At 33.2% G+C, this 18,241-nt stretch overlaps 1 protein-coding gene across 18 annotated transcripts in view; it reads right to left on the bottom strand.

Annotated features, from left to right (window-relative positions):
- CCSER1 (coiled-coil serine rich protein 1) overlaps positions 1–18,241 on the bottom strand; it is a 1,481,066-nt gene that overhangs the window by 657,601 nt on the left and 805,224 nt on the right. For 3 of the 18 annotated variants that reach the window (XR_010156641.1, XR_010156643.1, XR_010156642.1), the window contains exon 11: positions 7,370–7,416. The exons of 14 other annotated variants lie outside the window; for them this stretch is intronic. Coding sequence is in view for 1 of the 4 variants with exons in the window: in XM_016951880.4 (XP_016807369.2) it covers positions 7,408–7,416 (9 nt within the window). In the remaining 3 variants the exon portion in view is untranslated. Of the gene's footprint in view, positions 1–7,324; positions 7,417–18,241 lie in introns of those variants that run through there. One more of the 18 variants, XM_016951880.4, reaches the window with a different exon arrangement.

Genomic DNA, 18,241 nt, shown 5'->3' with positions numbered 1-18,241 from the left:
GCCCTAGACAGGAAAACTTACCCAAGAGGTATGCAGGGAGACCACAAGGGATATAGCCAATAACTACAACAGTTTGAAACCTGAGAGCTATTACTTTACTGTTTTATTAGCCTCTTGCATAATTTAAAAAGAAGACAGGAAAACCAGCAGACAACTAGTTACTTATTATAAACTTTATCACAGTTGGTATAGTAGAAACTCAGTTATTTCACGACCTAGTTACATTGCCCTTGACCATTTGGATTGTATAAGATCATAGTTTTCTGAAAAAAAGAAGGATTATTTCTAATTCAGAGAAAATTCAGAGGTCTTAAACATTAAATAAAACTTGATGCATCCCATAAATAAATTTTCAAAATATCTCCAAGAGGATTCCACACACTTCTAATAGAATGCTCTTAATTATGTGCTGGAGTTTGGAAGATCCCCCAGCTAACCTAGAAGCTCTCTCAAGTAACTCCTTCAAACTGTAACACATTATTCACTATTTTTTTCAATTTATTAAATATGCCTTTTCAAGCTTGCTGCAGGTGTAAGTTTGAATTAGGATGTTATTTTTAAGAGCCAAGACAGAGGCCCTAGTCCTTTCATCATTTTATGTCAATATGTGATAATCTGTTAGGCTGAGTATTGCCTAAATATTTAACAAGACATAAACAAGCGTTCTCCATCAGGGCAAATTTCAGTTTAAAAATCCAAATCTTACCTTTTGTTAGCTGTGTGTGTATGTGTGTGTGTGTGTGTGTATATATATATATATATATATACACACCATGAAATTATACATATACCATGAAATTATATAGTTATATATATAATTATATATTATATATTATATAGAATTATATATTATATAATATAATATATATTATATATAATATAATATAAATAATAATATATTATATAATATAATTATATATGTATAATATAATTATATAATATGTATAATATAATTATATATAATATATTATATCTATTATGTATATTATATAATATATATAATAATAATATTATGATATAAATTATATATATATTATTTATATACCATGAAATTGCTGTTCGTTTTTAGAGTCACCTCAATTAGAAATATCAGGCTGGGGCTAGGCACGGTGGCTCATGCCTGTAATCCCAGCATTTTGGGAGGCCAAGGCAGGCAGATCACAAGGTCAAGAGTTGAAGACCAGCCTGGCCAAGATGGTGAAACCCCATCTCTATTAAAAACAAAAAAATTAGCTGGACGTGGTGGGGGGGGCCTGTAATCCCAGGTAGTCGGGAGGCTGAGGCAGAGAATTGCTTGAACCCGGGAGGCAGAGGTTGCAGTGAGCTGAGATCGCGCCACTGCACTCCAGCCTGGGTGACAGAGCGAGACTCTGTCTCAAAAAAAAAAAAAAAAAAAATGGAAAGAAAGAAATATCAGGCTGGATCTGCTGCTGATTCATGCCTGTAATCCTAGCACTTTGGTAGGCCAAGGAAGGAAGATTGCTGAGGTCAGGAGTTCAAGACCAGCCTGGGCAACATAGTGAGATCCTGTCTCTACAAAAAAAAAAAAAAAAAAAAAAAAGGCTGATTGTGGTGGCACACACCTGTAGTCCCAGCTACTCAGCTACTCAGGGGGCTGATGCAGGAGGAATGCTTGAGCTCAGGAGTTCAAAGCTTCAGTGAACTGTGATCAGGCCACTGCACTCCAGCCTGGGTGACAGAGTTAAAATACTGTCTTTTAAAGAAAAAAAAAAAAAAAGAAGAGGAAGAAAAGAAAAGAATATCAGATGGAGTTCTGCCTTCATACTTCCTGGGAAATCCTTGTATAAACCAGTAACATAGCACTTCTTAAAGTGTCTGTTAATTGCTTATTTACATATTTCTCTCCATAAGAAATCTAATTTTGAAAATTAATACAAATTCTTTTCTCTATGTCTCATATACAGCATCCTTCCAGGAAACAGAAGTTTCTCAACTTTTATTAAATGGATTAATGAATAGGTAAATGAATTTAAAAAGGAATGATTTTAGATGCCTGTCTGAATAGTGTCCCTCCATCTCTAGTGACATGTTCAAGAGATTTTCTTACCTACCTATGCCACCCACATAGTATTTCATATATAGTATTTAATTTTATTCTTAGGAAAATCCTATGCCTTAGCTATCCTGCCCTATTTTTTCTATACGAAGAAATGAAGGATTTGCAAGTTAAGTAAGATGTCCCAGAAAATAGTTAGTAGGTCTTTCTTAAGCCAAAATCTGACCTGAAACCACTGTATAATAATGTTCCTGTAGCTTTTTATTTTATTGAAATTATATAAAAATCATTTTTATCTTTTGACAAAGTTCTAAGGCACTTGGCAATATCAATACACGTTTTTATTTATGGAAATTAATTTTACCCACTTTAAATATTTACTAAACACTTATGATGTGTCCAGCACTGTTCTCGGTCCTACACCCATCTTGCAGTGAGGAAGTGAGAGATTCTTGGCCCAGAGAGACACAGAATAAACAAATGCATTGATATATATATATAATACACAAGAAAAACATTAGATGTTAGTAAATCTTGTGCAGAACATTACATCTGTGTGATGTGGGAAACAGTATCTATTTTAGATTGGCTTCTTTAGATTGAATGGTAAGGAATAGTCTTTCGAAGCAGGACATATTTAAGTTATGATCTGAATTACGAATAAGTAGAATGGTGGTAAGATGGAGAAGCCTTTCAGAGGGAGGAAACAGCTAGTACAAATACCCCAAGACAGGACTTAATTTGTTTCAGTAATAGAAATGAGGCATGTGCAGGAGGGCAAGAAGAATAAGACCATCTTTTGAAGTTGGAAAGGCAATCAGGAGTCAGATAATATAAATAGTAAATCAGAGTAAGGGTTTTAGATTTTAAGTGTGATTAAATGCTTGGAGTGGAATGTCCTGAGGCAGAATCCTCTGGCCACAGCTTTGTCAGTTTACCGCAATATGCTACTTAAATATTATCATTATCTATCTGTAGTACAACATGAAAAGGCTGGGAAGCAGTGTGAGGGAGTGTTTACTATTGGGAGTTTGATTTAATGTGACTTGAAGTTGTAGGATATTTATACTCATTGGTCCAATTTCCTTCAGTTGATTTGCCTTATTTTTGTGAGCTAATGCTTGCCTGCTGCAGCCTCTTAGGACTAATTTTCCAGCTCTTACAGAAGGATTAAAATCAACACAAGTGTAGCACTCCCGAAAAGTGACATGGGCCTTGTGCATTACAAGCATCTGATATCCTTCATTCATAGGGTGTTTACTGAGTGTCTTTTTGGGACCAGCAGGGTCTTCTAAGTGCAGGGGTATAGCAATGAAAAAACATAGAATAAAATCTGCCTTCCTTGAGCTTATATTCAAATGGGGAAACAGAATAAATACATAGAACACGAACACGTTCGATGGTAACAAGTGCTAATGAGAAATATTAACCAAGGAAGGGAAATAGATAATGTAGATAAATATTTACAATCTCATTTTGGCCATGAAAGACTTGAGGAGGTGAAACACTAAGCATAAAAGTGTCTGGTGGAAGATAGTTCCAGGCAGAAAGATCAGAGCCCTAAAGCTAGGGCATACATGTATATAGAAGAATCAAAGCTAGTGTGGCAATAGCTAAGTGGGTATGTATGAAGAGAGAAGTTAGAGAAGTTGTTTTAACCAAAATCAACCAATTTTATCACTTGATAATCATTTTTTTTTAGTAAATGTACTGCGTACCCTCAACACATAAAAACTTATTTCAAAGCCATCATAGTTTCCCTAGTTGAAATTTACTTCAATAGAATTTATTATAGAGAAATATTCACAGAGATTGATACCTCCTATGCATCATTTGTTTTCATTCAGCACATGTTTTATTCAATCCTACACTAAGTGGAAGCTGAAAGCACTATTTAATGTGTTAGTTCGTGTGTGAACTACCATGGAATAATATTAAACTAAATTCATCTATTTTATCAGCTACTTGGGATGAGAACTATGTGAAGAATTCCTTCAGATCCTTGTGATTCACTAATATAATCATCTTTCATGAAATAAATACCTAGTGAAATATTAAGCAAACTGTAATTTAAATATAAACAAAAACTGAAATGAATTATAAAATTGGCTAATTAATTGGCAAAATTCAATACAAATAAAAATGTTAACTACTAAAATGTTCGTGTTATAATAAAATATGTTTTGGAGAGAAGGAATACATATAGAAATTGTATTACGGAATCTTTTTACTTTGAGGCATGCAAAATATATTTTCTACTTTATTCTGCAAATATAGCATACAAATTTTGTTTCATGTAGTCACATATGAAGGAACCGATAACAAATAAAATACTGTAGAATGTATTTGCTTTCCAATGCAGCCTATAAATTATTTCTTTAAAGAGAAATGTTATAAAAATCATTAGTTTCTTAAATGAAAGTATTTATCAGTAAAAATCAACAAACATTTTCCAAATTGGTAAGCATTCAGTCCGATAGTAGAAGCTGTGTGCTACTTTTATGAGAGGCAACACGGAGTGCAATTGAAGAAAAATTTATGAACCTCTTTTTTTATGACAACTCTATTGAGCTTTGTAATTTTCTCTTATTGCTAAAAAGACTATTGGAAAAGCTATGTAGATTTATAATATGATAAGGGATTTTAAAAAACAGTTTGTTGCTTCTTATTTGAGTGTTTACAGATACAAATCACTCACCAAAACCTATACTATGGATGAAATTATTCAGTCAATTATCAAAAAATGTGAGTCAATACAAAATTCTCTATACACATCTGCACATTTACTTGTAAAAAGTATATACACATAGATGTAAATATACACATATATCCAAAGGATAAATAAGTAAAGAATATTTATATTTAACTATATTAAACATATATAGATATAGGAATGTATAGGTATATTTATATATTGTAATGAATGCAGGTGAAATAAAGTTTGATCCTCTTCATATTTATTTAGCTTTCAATTATTTAAAAATAATTGTATATCTAAAATATTTCTAGGATAAATAATTTATCTAATTGCCTTGACAATAGTAAATGTTCAATAAATATTTACTGAATTAACATTGCTAGTAAGAAAAGTTTCATTGTAAAATAGAACATTTTTATTTTGCTAAATTTATGTTTGTTAAAATAAAAAAATCAATGAAATACTACTTTAAATGAGAATTGCTTTCCTAAAATTAAAGTTGAAAAAATTTTTTCCTTGATGTTCTAAGATGATCACCTTCAGTTCTGTTATAATTTTCTAATTTATATCAGAACTTTGCCACTAATGTACCAATCACTTTCTGTTTTGTTTAGTAACTATAACAATAAAAGTTAACTAGATGACAAAATTGCATATGAACATAACACATGGATGTCAAAACTCATATTTCACTGAAGTTGCATCTGAAAATCCTTTATAAAGAAAATAATATAAATATGCCCCAAAATATTAAAGGTAAAGATAAGGACAATATTAAAGCAAAATATTAAAGGTAAAGACGGACAATATTAAAGCAGAAACTATTTAGATAATTTTTCTATGGTCTTTAAATTTAGAACTTGGAAAAATTTATAACACAGGATCATTATTAGATTTCTGTGTGAGTCTCAAGGGTGTTTCTAGAATACAGGAAATAGAATCTTCTGGAACCTAGTGGGAGTGGGCAGAAGCACCTGGAAAAAGAGTCTATGATTTAAATTTATTTTCCTAGATATCTTGGTCAAAACTTGTCACAGGAAAGTGAGGGACTGAAAACAGAACTATACAGAGCTAACCTTGGCAAATATGATAGGCTATCACCTTGAATAATAGAGACTCAGTCCCAGGCCAGTTGTAGGAAATCAAGTGTCTAGGACTATGACATTATGATGCTTCCTCAGGCAAAAAAGGAATTCTATGAGATAGTAAACAAGTCCCGTTTTTATTTACCTGAAAAGTGCTACAAAATATTTTTATGTTACCAATCAAGATTTCAACATTGTTAACAATGACCACCTAGAGCAGGGTTTCTCCTTGGCAATATTAACCTGGTGGGAAGGATAATTCTTGGCTGAAGTGAGCTGCCTTGTGCATTGTGGGATATTAAGTAGCACACCTGGCCTCTTCCCATTGCTTTTTAGTAGCATCTCTGAAGTGTAGCATCCAAAACTATCTCTAGGTATTGCTCAGTGTTCACTGGGGGGCAAAAATGCCTCTGATTGAGTATTGCTGCTCTAAAGATGGTAACAAAAAGAATTAACATGTGTTACCCAAATATTATTTTTTTACCTTTCCTCTCATATAGTTTGACTTGATATTTTCTTTTTATATATTTGCTTTGCTCCCTTCTAATAAATATTTTCCTAATATATCAACAGAAAAAGTATTTAATTGTCTCTGTTGATGTATGCATGTATGCCTCCATTAAAGGTGACTTTACTGGTGAATTTTTCTCATAATGTGATTTAAGTTTTAGTTTTTCTTAATATTCCACCCCAAATTGACAGTTAGTATTTTATCCCTATTCATGATAGTAAAAGTTGGAAAAGCAAGGTGTGTCTGTGTGTGTGTGTGTGTGTATGTGTGTGTGTGTGTGTGAAATTAACATTCAGAAAATCCCTAGAGAATTAGCCTACTAGGTCTGTTAACCTAAAATATGAGTGTTCATGTGTGACAATTACCTAATCCCCTCAGTATCCTCTCCTTAGAAAATACAACTTTCTACTTGCAATTATGAAAGCCAGACTTAAAGAATTTAGAAGCATTCAGAATAAATCACAATTACCTATGCTCACTGAAAGTGTTTAAAATGTGTCTTTAGGAAGCTGGACATCAAATTCTATTTCTCTTTGCAGTATACGCAAAGCATTAACAAAATGTAGTTTTTGATAACATCTCTTCATTAATATTTACAAATGTACTTCGTACATTTTTTATCATGTTGGACTTCTGACAAAACCTTGTGAGCCTTCTACAGAATATACTGCAAATAGTAGAATTTATGGAAATGTATAAAGAAGAATATCTCCCCTTGCAGTATTCTTTCCGCCTCATGAGACATTTATGAAAGGAAGAAAAGTAACGGAAAAAAGTTTCCTTACTTTTTCACACATTCTCTATTGAAAAAGGGAGTGATGCCCTTCACAACATTTTCCTTCCTTTTTATACCCCAAAGATTTCTCTTCTCAATGGAATGCCTTGATAAACTATTCAGTTACTGAGTAGTTTTTTAAAGTAAATTTTATTACCTTTTCTTGGACAAGAGTACTAGAGGAAAAGCTTTGTGTTAAGGGCATGCCGTCATTTTCTGCTATACCTTGCTGAATAAGTAAACAAATCTAGAGCCTTGAGGGATGAGTCATTGGCTCACTAACCTTCAGACATGAAGTGGTGAACCACAGGATTCATGACGTTAACGCTCCTGAGAAATCACACAGAGGTATTTGTTAGTGAGATAAATTTTATTTATTCTCCTAATCTCTACCAATGCTAAGTAAAATTTCTAGGCTAATACTCTCTTTAACTTTGCTTATAAAAGTGCATATACCAGGCACCTAGTGCCCAATAAACAATTTTTCAGTGAAAATCAATGATAAAAGATATCACACTAGTTTGTGATTAGCTATGCTAAAGATATTTATGAAACTTAGAAATGTAACATATAGGTCTCTAAAAGTATGGGACAAAAGAGAGCACGGGAATAGCATGTTAGCTCTGCTCCAATTACATGTAGGATAAACAAATACAGACTCCACAGTACAATCATATTGTTTTCAAGAATACCCTGGAGTCAGCAAAAGTGGTTATCTCTATACCCAAGATAACCAGGCTGAAACCTTGCTGTTTTTAATGGCCATATACGCTTGTTAAAAAGTCTATCACTGTATGCCTCTTGGCTCTACAGTTATACAAAAGCCTGTACCGAAAACAGAGATGACTTCCTTTCTCTCTTTCTGAATCAGACAGCTAGAGCTGTGGGAATTCAACGTGTGTGTATGTGTGTGTGTGCACGCGTGCACGTGTGTGTGTATGTGTATGTTTTAAGAGTTTCTATATTTGATTAGTAGGTGATGATATTAGGCTGCAGCACCATAATTCAGTTTTGTTCTTTGTTTATTCAGGTCTTCAACAGCAGACGTACTCAGTAATAAAAATATATCTCAGTTTCCATCACGTTTATTTAGTCTCAGGGAAAAAAAAATTAAAAGACCTCAGTGTAATGGCTCAGAAATGTAGAAGCTATATGATCAAATAAAAATCAAACTCATTAATTTTTTTACAGATATCTATAATATATAGCCATCAAAATGTTACCAAGGATGTCTACTGACTTTTTAATTTTACTTTCTCTTTTTATTAACATGTTGTTTTAATTGGGATTTAGCAGGTAGTCCAGGTTAGCTAACTGTGGTTCTTCTTGCACATCTCCATCCTCATTTGCCTGGCAATGTAACAAAAGCATTCCTCCCTTTTTGCACTTTTCAGATACAGATAATCACTCCTATCACCATACCTGGTGGAGGGGTGTGGTATGATAGCAGAGGGCTTGGTCTTTATTGTCAGACTAACGTAAGGGACACATAGCACTTATTGTGACAGCAGGCAAGTTTTTTATCCTTTTTAGGCCTCTATTTGTTCATCTGTACAGTAGGGATAATTCTAGAGTCTGCTACTTAGAGTCGTTATGGGTATTAAATGAGATATAAATGCTCTATATGTTCATCCGTACAGTAGGGATAATTCTAGAGTCTGCTACTTAGAGTCATCATGGGTATTAAATGAGATATAAATGCTCTATATGTTCATCAGTACAGTAGGGATAATTCTAGAGTCTGCTACTTAGAATCATTATGGCTATTAAATGAGATGTAAATGCCATAGGTTAGGAATAATAGTTATTTTGCCTACTGTGTATGCCCAACAACAACAGAAATACCTGGCACAAAACAGTTGCTCAGTACATAGTTTGTCAAATGAATGAATGCATGAAGGACATGGCACTTATTTTACTTGCATTCGTTTTCCTCATATATCACATGAAAACAAAACCTATAACTCCAGCTAGGAATTTAGTTAACAAATGAATTCTTAGATGGTGTTGCCCCCTGACTCACTGTAGTGACAACAAAATCATTGTGACACACCCTACACACTCCTATTTACCGTATTATGTTCTGATTTTTTTTAGCAGTTTAATATGTTTTACCAGTCTGATATTATAATATTCTTGCAAGTTAGGTATTTATTTTGTTATGTGTTATGTGTTTTTATATCATCTACTCTATTATGGTTTTATTCTTCTTAAGGGTAAAGAAATTCTTAAATATTTGATGGAACTGAAAAGATTAAATTGGGTTGCTATGCAGCAGATTGCTCACATAAACAGACATCAAATGTGTCTTTTTCATATAAAAATTAATAAAAGGAAGCAGAAGAGTAAACAGAACATATCAAAAAGCACCAAGGAGGTCTGTGTCTGATACTCATGAGGTACTAAATATGTTAGCATCTCTTTCTCTATACAAATTTATAAGAAAATCCTAAAATTTAATAAGTTGAAAGGTGATCTCTAATTGTGGTAAAATACATTATGCTCATAAAATTATCACATTCCACGTCAGACATATTCTTGTTACGCTAATTATAATAACATTAAAAAGTATTGTGATTATGCCTACATATCCTGCTAGACTCTATTCATCTGTGGTTGGTCAGTACGTGGTGTTATATGGTTCATAGCCTAAGGACCCAACACACTGTAAGTTTTTAGTAAACATTTCTTGAATAAATAATTAAACAAAAAATCATGTGAATTCATGTGAATCATGAATTCCTAGAAAAGTCTGACTGAGAAATAAAATTATGCTGAACTTAATAGTCTGATATTTTACCTAATTCTATTTTTTACAAAGCATAAGAATGCATGTAAATATGCAATTTTATGATGCATATAAATGCTTAAAATTTCAGAATCTACAAAACTTGGAAAATTATTGCCAAACAGTGAGAATTGATATATTCTCATAATCTGTGTATTAATTTAAAAATTCTATTGACAAGATTTTAAATTGTTACAATAAAACATGGCCTCATAATACTTCTCGTATTTATAAATCTTTGTTTTCATCCTATGTGTTGTAAATATAGAAAAAGAATAAATGAAAAAAATTGAGAACAAGAAAATATGTATCTCTAAAACTCTGATTAATGTTCTCTTCCAACTTCAATAATTATTTTTTAAATCCTGAAAATGAATTGGAAAAGATTGCCTGAAAAGTGAAGACACTAATTTCATATATATATTTATTTACATTTACATTTATATTTGGATTATAGTTAAAGTAAAACAACAGATTTTGGGTAATGCTAACCACCATCTTGATATAATGAATGTTTACCTAACTATTGTTGTACAATGAAAATCATTTGAATCAATTACTATAGTAGGAATTCGCAAATTAATTACAGACTGGAAAAAAAAATAGTACCAAGGATTTCACTTTACACTCAACACTGAAAAAAGGGCAGAAAGATGCAGTTTACTTTGTTTATGAACTAAAATTACAGTAGACAATTTTCTAATTAAGTACAAATGTAAATTGGGTAATGTGGGAATTAAAGGTGGTCATATTTTTATATCTTAAAGGTTGAAAATACAACACATGATTTAGGAGATGCTATGGGAAGGTTTACCATTAAGTTAGCACAGAGAAAAAATTACATGATACCTATTTTTTCAGTTGATGCAAATTATCTATTTCTGGATCAAGCAAAGCATATTGTTTGGGAACAGGAAAGTCATTTTTGTTCACACATTTAAGATATTATACTTGTCACTTACAGTCTCTAGAGATACTTGCAAAGGAAAAAATGTGCTTCATGATAGGTTGTAAGGAGATAAATGACTAAAAAGTGTTGTTGAAATAACACTGTCATCGTGAATTAATTCTGACAAGTATAATAATGCTTAGATTATATATCAGCAAGTATGACTGCTTTAATAGTCAAAATAAGCTGGAATAGGACTGTGGTAACATCAACAAGTTCCAGGCAATTCAGTAGATAATGCATTGATTGCAGGTAGAAATATTTTTTAAAATGTTGAAATATTTGAAAAATCTAGTTGAGCTGCTGAAACATAGCTGGAGAATATGGTGTAAATAATGTTTATGTCATATGTTAAAAATTGAGATAGCTTTATGTACATGTGATATATTAAGGATAAATATTCAATTACAGGTTAAAAAATTTAATTACATTTTTCTGAAAAATATGATGGAATCCAAGATATTTCGTGTCAGTAACATAGCATATTTACCAAATGATACTTTCCATATTTTCATTAAGACCAGATTAATCCATGGAAAAACAGATAAAATAGTAGGCATTAGTGCTGTTTGCTGGTTAAACTTCATTTCCCCACTTGTAGGCATATGTTGATTTGCTCCTCCTTGCTCCCTGGAGTGAGTTACCTGTGATCATGTGACTTGCTATGTTTTGATCAATGAAATATGAGTAGAAGTATTATATGTCACTTCTGGGTGGAAATTTAAGATCTGTTGTACAATCTAAGACATTCTTCTCTTTCCCGCTGAGACTGCAACATAACAGAGGAGGATTGTTCCACCAGTCTGAGTCTTAGAGTGAGGGAGCCTGGAGAAGCGTTGCTTGCTGAACAGCAATAGATACATAGCACAAGCAAGAAATCGATAATTGATGTTATGAGTCACTTCCAATATTTGGGAATTGTTGTTTCTCCAGTGCCATCTAGCTTACTCTGACTGATAATGGATATAGTATATTCTGTGCTATGGGTGAGGTTTGGATACAGTATAGTGGTAAAGGGTGTTAAAATCTGAAATCAAGACTGCTTATATTTACATTCTAGTTATGTCACCACTTGTTTGACATGAACAGCCTTAAGAATTTCATGTCACCTTTCTAGGTCATAATTTACTCCTCTATAATCTCTCTCTTTTTTTTTTTTTTTTTTGAGGTGCAGTCTTGCCTCCAGGCTGGAGTGCAGTGGCATGATCTAGGCTCACTGTAACCTCAGCCTCCCAGGTTCAACAGAGTCTCCTACCTCCGCCTCCAGAATAGTTGGGATTAGAGGCGCCTGGAACCACGCCTGGCTAATTTTCGTATTTTTAGTAGAGACAAGTTTTCACCACGTTGGCCAGGCTGGTCTTGAACTCCTAATCTCGAGTGATCCACCCACCTTGGCCTCCCAAAGTGTTGGGATTACAGGCATGGGCCACCGCACCCAGCCTCCTCTATAAATTGAGAATAATATTACAATCTTTCTTGAGTTTGCTGTTGTTTTTAAGATTACATAAGTCAAGATACATAATAAAGCACTTAGAACATTGTCACAGCAGCACCTAATAAATATTAGTCATTATTCTCTTCGAGGACTTAAAATTAAAGTATCTTGTATTTGCTCATGCTTATAATATTAGCATTAAATCAATCATTATAATTATTAGTGTCACTCTTAATTGTAATTATAAAAATCAAAGGCAAAAAGTTATCTTATTAAAATTTTAGTTTATTTTTTGAAAAGTGGCATACCAATGTGATGTATATGTGATATTTCCCTATTGAGCAGAATACTTGATTGCTAATAATACTAGTCATGTAATTGTGAGCAAGTTACTTAACTCCTCTATATTTCAGTTTTCTTTCTTGTAAAAGGAAATCATATAGAGTAATTACTTTATAGCTTTCGTGAGGATCAAAATATTTAAAATATGTAAAACTTTTAGAACAACCCCTGACATAGATTTAAAAAAAAATGTTAGCCATTATTGAACTGTAGAGTGATTTAGAGAAGATAGAGTTCAATGATGCCTGGAGAAGTTATGAAATATATTGGGGTAGGGAGAGGCATATGGAACTTGGTTTTCTTTTCATACGAACAAGCTAAGCGAGAAGAAATAGCATTAGCGGTTCGGGCACTAAAGGTGCTGAGACTTGAGGGTAGAAATAACACAGTCTGCTTGTGGAAAAGCAGGAGAACAGAGAAATCAGGCTGCAAATATTGTATTCGGGTTTTCTTATGTGTTTTCTCTTATGGGAATTGTCATGTATTTCTGATACACACCAAGTAAAAGAAAATGGAATATAAAACAACACAGATTTTATAACTCATTAAATAAAACAACATCTGAAGTATTTTGAGAAAGGCAATTATATTCAATAAAATATGTAATGAAGTCTATAGTATAACTGAAAGAAAGACATAATAAAGAAGGAACATGATCCATTCCATTTAGTTGAATGTGTTATTATTCTATCAGGGCTAATTCTGCATAAATAGCAAATGAAAAAATAATTTTAAAAAATACCTCTAATTTAAAATATGATATATAAATTTAAATTATTGGCTCTTCTCTTTCTGTAGTATATTATGACACACATCCAGAAAAAAAATTGAATATTAGTTTTTTTCCTAGTTAAATCACTAAATTCTTTGTCCTTCAAAATTTCTGAGTTTGCTGAAAGTGAAAAATGAAGGGAAACATAAAGATAATCATCAAGAAAAGCAATCTCTCCTATCTCTCACTTCAACTTGTTTTAAAACATTCAAAACACGGAAGAGAAACCAAAATAACTGTGGTCTCGATCAGATAAACATTTTCTATAAAGCATTTTCTTCACAATAATAGAGACATGAAAAATCCAAGACATGATTTACCATTCATGTCAATGGTGTATATCATGCTCAGAGTGAATGGTGGAGACAGAGCAGGTGGGGAAGAAGGAGTTATAGCAACTGATTTGTCTTCACGAGAAAGAAAACAAGTAACTTCTAATCTCTGTCAACAAGAAAATTAGTCCTGCAGGTCAATAGACTAATAGTATTTGGTAGAAGGAGGGTCCTTACATATGGAAATGTTCACAGCATGTCCCAGGTTAAGGACTTATTTGACTAAATGAACTTAGAATCTATGGATTTATGAGCACGGCACTCTGGAAAATGCCACAATGTTGGGATATAAAATAGAGATATTTCATGAATGAAACACTCTCTCTGCTGTGTGAGGTAATTCCAAAAAACTTCTCCTAAAGATCTGAGCTATGACTGTGGATCTGAAAGTGGATGTTCAATGTAGAATGAAAGACCTTGGAGAGCTGCCTTCCACACCCCAGACCTGTTCCTGCTTCATCTGAGCTCCTTAAGTGCCATGAATAATATGTTCCTTAAGTGAAATGAATAATAAGCCTTGATATTGGGGTAAGATATCTGATTGGTATGAGTCTAATTTGACAATGCGGTCTTTTGTATTAGCTCACCATTGATTTTTTTCATTAATAACCAACAATAAATTTCCAATGGATACATAGCATTCTACTAGGTATTTTTCAATTTTTTTTTTTTTTTTTGAGGCGTTGTCTCGCTCTGTCACCCAGGCTGGAGTGCAGTGGCGTCATCTCGGCTCACTGCAACCTCCGCTTCCGGGATTCAAGCAATTCTCTGCCTCAGCCTCCCGAGTAGCTGGGATTGCAGGCTCAAGCCGCTCGCCCAGCTCATGTTTTGTATTTTAGTAGCGACGGGGTTTCACCGTTTTGCCCAGGCTGGTTGCAAACTCCTGAGCTCAGGCAATCCGCCCACCTCGGCCTCCCAGAGTGCTGGGATTACAGGCGTGAGCCACAACGCCGGCCTGATATTTTTCACTTTTTAAATCAATACAAATTGCTTACTTGTTTTCTAAAGTTTACCTTCCGATACAAAAGTAACAGGCTGGGGGCAGTGGCTCATGCCTGTAATCCCAGCACTTTGGGAGACTGAGGCAGGCGGATGTTTTGAGGCCAGTAGTTTGAGACCAGCCTAGGCAACATAGTGAGACCCCATCTCCAAAAAAAAAAAAAAAAAAAAAAAAAAAAAAAAAAAATTAGCCTGGCACAGTGGCTCATGTTTGTAGTCCCAGCTACTCGGGAGGCTGAGGCAGGAGGATTGCTTGAGCCCAGGAGGTTGAGGCTGCAGTGAGCCATGATCGCACCACTGCACTCCAGCCTGGGTGATAGAACAAGACCCTCTTTCTCTCTCTCTCTTTCTGTCTCCGCCTCCTGTCTCTCTCCCTTTTAGAGTACATGTTTATTAGTATACTGCGTAAAGTTTTACTCATGTTGCATAGGCATTACTGAAATGGATCAGGTAGTTCTCAAGAGGTTAGTCATTACTTTTCAGGATCTTATTCTTAAAATTCATGTAGCTACAACCGAAAGGCTGTAAGATGATCACTATCTCAAAATGGATAACTCACAAAATAACGTTCTATAAAAATTGTACTAGAAATATAAATTGAACCCTAAATCTATATGAACACAATAACTTTTTAAGGAATATATGAACCACGAGGTAAACAAAATTAAAATCTGTGTAGCATATTTCTTGCCAAAGTTACTTGTTCTTTCAAGCTTACTGTTGTTATCTTTAGTGAAAATGTACACAGAAATTTCTTCTCAGGTCAGAAATCTTGCCAGCCTCATTAGGAAGAAAGTTTTCTGAAGAGCCTGAGCATGAAGGCATGAGGTTCATTCACTCTCCCCGACCATTATATTCAAAATTTATTAGCACATATACCTTCCAGGCTGTTCATCAAAGTTTCAGTTACTGCTTATTCTTCCTTGCAGGGGTGAGGGAATACTTCCTTTAATAAATATATATGAAAAATAATTTAAAAATTATATAATATATACATTTTATATATTATATATTTAATTCTATATATCATACATATTTAATTAAATATATATAATTTTTTTAGGTAAGTTAAAAAATCTAAACTATATCTTAGAGGGAAGAAGCAATCTTTTTACCCCTGCTGCAATAATTGCTTTTCTCCATCAGGATAAAATTAGCATTCACCTGCCATTTTTATTTCTGAGAGTCAGGAAACTTGCCCTTTCTTCCCAAAGAATACTTATGCTACCTACATATTTTCTCCTCTGTATCAAGTTTCTTTCTTTTTTTTAACAAAGATAGCTTTTAAATGAGGAAACCCTCATTTCCTATAAAAGTGTGTGTGTGCCCATATATAACGTGACCACAAGTTTACAAATTAAGGAGGCAAACAGCTTTCAGATAGTAAGAAAGTAGCCAGAAAATATTTTATTATCATTTGAGACTTTTGTTCATCAATTTCTTGTATGTGTATCCCCATACAAAAATCAAAGAGGAAAATAGAAAAATAATTTTAAAAAAGGCTTCACACAAGAGAGGCAAGAGCACACCAATGCATAGATTCAAAAAGTACGATTTGGTGTAAGAGATAAGATAACATGCTTACATATCTCTTCTTCCCCCCATTTTATAGCCTATCATAATCTTCTCCATTATGCAAATTCAGATACCAACAGATGTCATTTAAAAGACAGGATATTTCCCTGCTGGGCGTAGTGGCTCACACCTGTAATCCCAGCACTTTGGGAGGCCGAGGTGGGTGGATCGCTTGAGCTCACAAGTTTAAGACCAGCCTGGGCAACATGGTGAAACCCCATCTCTACAAAAAATACAAAAAAATGAGCTGAGTATGATGGTGTGTGCCTCTAGCCCAAGCTACTTGGAAGGCTGAGGTCAGAGGATGGCTTGAGCCCGAGAGGCAGAGGTTGCAGGGTCAAGATCGCACCACTTGCACTGCAGCCTGGGAGAGAGAGCCAGAACTTGTCTCAAAAAAAACAAAACAAAACAAACAAACAAAAAAAAATAGAAGACAGGATATTCTAACAACTCTTAATGCTTATTAACACCAAGAAAGAATAGTTTTTCTTTCCCCCAATGAGGGATATATACATCGATCTATTCATTGACATGTAGACTTGTTTCAAGTAAATACAGCAAATGAAATTGATGTGTTTGAAAATGAGTTAGTGTTACTGTTTGTTTTTCAAAGTGCCAGCATATAATATTGGTGATTACCTAAAAAATCACCAACAAGACAGAGATTTGTTTTAGAGAGAGTGATTATATATTAAAAATTGAAAATAGTATATAACTGTATTTGGAGAGTACTATAAGGAGAAGTAAGCTCAAAATACAACCTGAAAAGCATCTCCTTGTTAATTTGGACATTTCTACTTCTAGTTGCAAGTTAAATATGAAAAAGAAATTGCATTTTGTTTTATAAAGAAATAAATATTTAAAACAATATTAAATTTAGGTAACTAAGGAAAATGATACAATTTGGATAACTTTAGCAAGGAAGTTTTTATGTGTGTCACAATAAAATCATATGTATATCATATAGTAACATCTACATATAATAACATATTACTTTAGGGTCTTCATTAAAAAATCATTTAAAACATAGCTATATGTAATAAACTTAACAGATAATGATAAGTGCCTACATTCTAAAACTTGGTGATTCAAATTAAATTGTCAGAATGATTTAAAACATAAATAAAATATGTTCATAGTCATTGAAGTACCTAGCAAAAGGGTCCATGGCTTTCCTTCCATGCATTTCTCTATATTTGTATAAATAATTCTCACTCTTATAAAATAATTCCCTTAACTCATACATTTCACACCTTAGGCATAGTAGGTAGCATTCACATAGTAAGTGTTTACCATTGCAATTATCCCTAGTTCATAAAGAGTACTTCAAAATTCAAGCTTAGTAATATTATGTATACATAATACACAATTATATATGTGCATATGTAATCAATGCATACATCATATTTAATTCTGCTATTCTACAACCCACCAGCATTTTGGAATCAGGAAAACAAAACAAAACGCTGACTTTTGGTCTGGGGCATATGAGAACAATCTATGTCTTTGTCTTTTGTTAGAAAAGCTATATGAATTTGAGAAAGTTACTCGACTTCTTCAAATTTTAGTTTCTTTATTTGAAAGATGACGACAAGTTTGCTCAATCTTATATTTTGAATTAATAACTGTGAGAACATTTTGGACAAACATGCTGGCATAACAGCAGAAAATAATGTTCCTTTGATCAATAAATACTGATGTCTCTTGTCCCCCCTTTGGGAAATAATTATCAACCATAATTTTTTTACACGTTGGAATATAGCACAAAAATTACAACAGTTCTCACGCATTTTTCTAAAAACAAAAACAACATCCCCATTAATCCCTATTTTAATTTCACTTTTAATGTAATCAAATAAATATTTATAAAACACTTTAAGAGTCTAATGGACAAATTATATAATGAACACTGTGAGAAAGTCTGAAAATATTTCCCCTTGAAAATAAAATTATTGATATGTAA

The sequence above is a fragment of the Pan troglodytes genome, chromosome 3, assembly GCF_028858775.2.
Source record: "Pan troglodytes isolate AG18354 chromosome 3, NHGRI_mPanTro3-v2.0_pri, whole genome shotgun sequence".
In the NCBI taxonomy this organism is placed as follows: domain Eukaryota; kingdom Metazoa; phylum Chordata; class Mammalia; order Primates; family Hominidae; genus Pan; species Pan troglodytes.
This window is presented reverse-complemented; position numbering and strand designations above follow the sequence as displayed.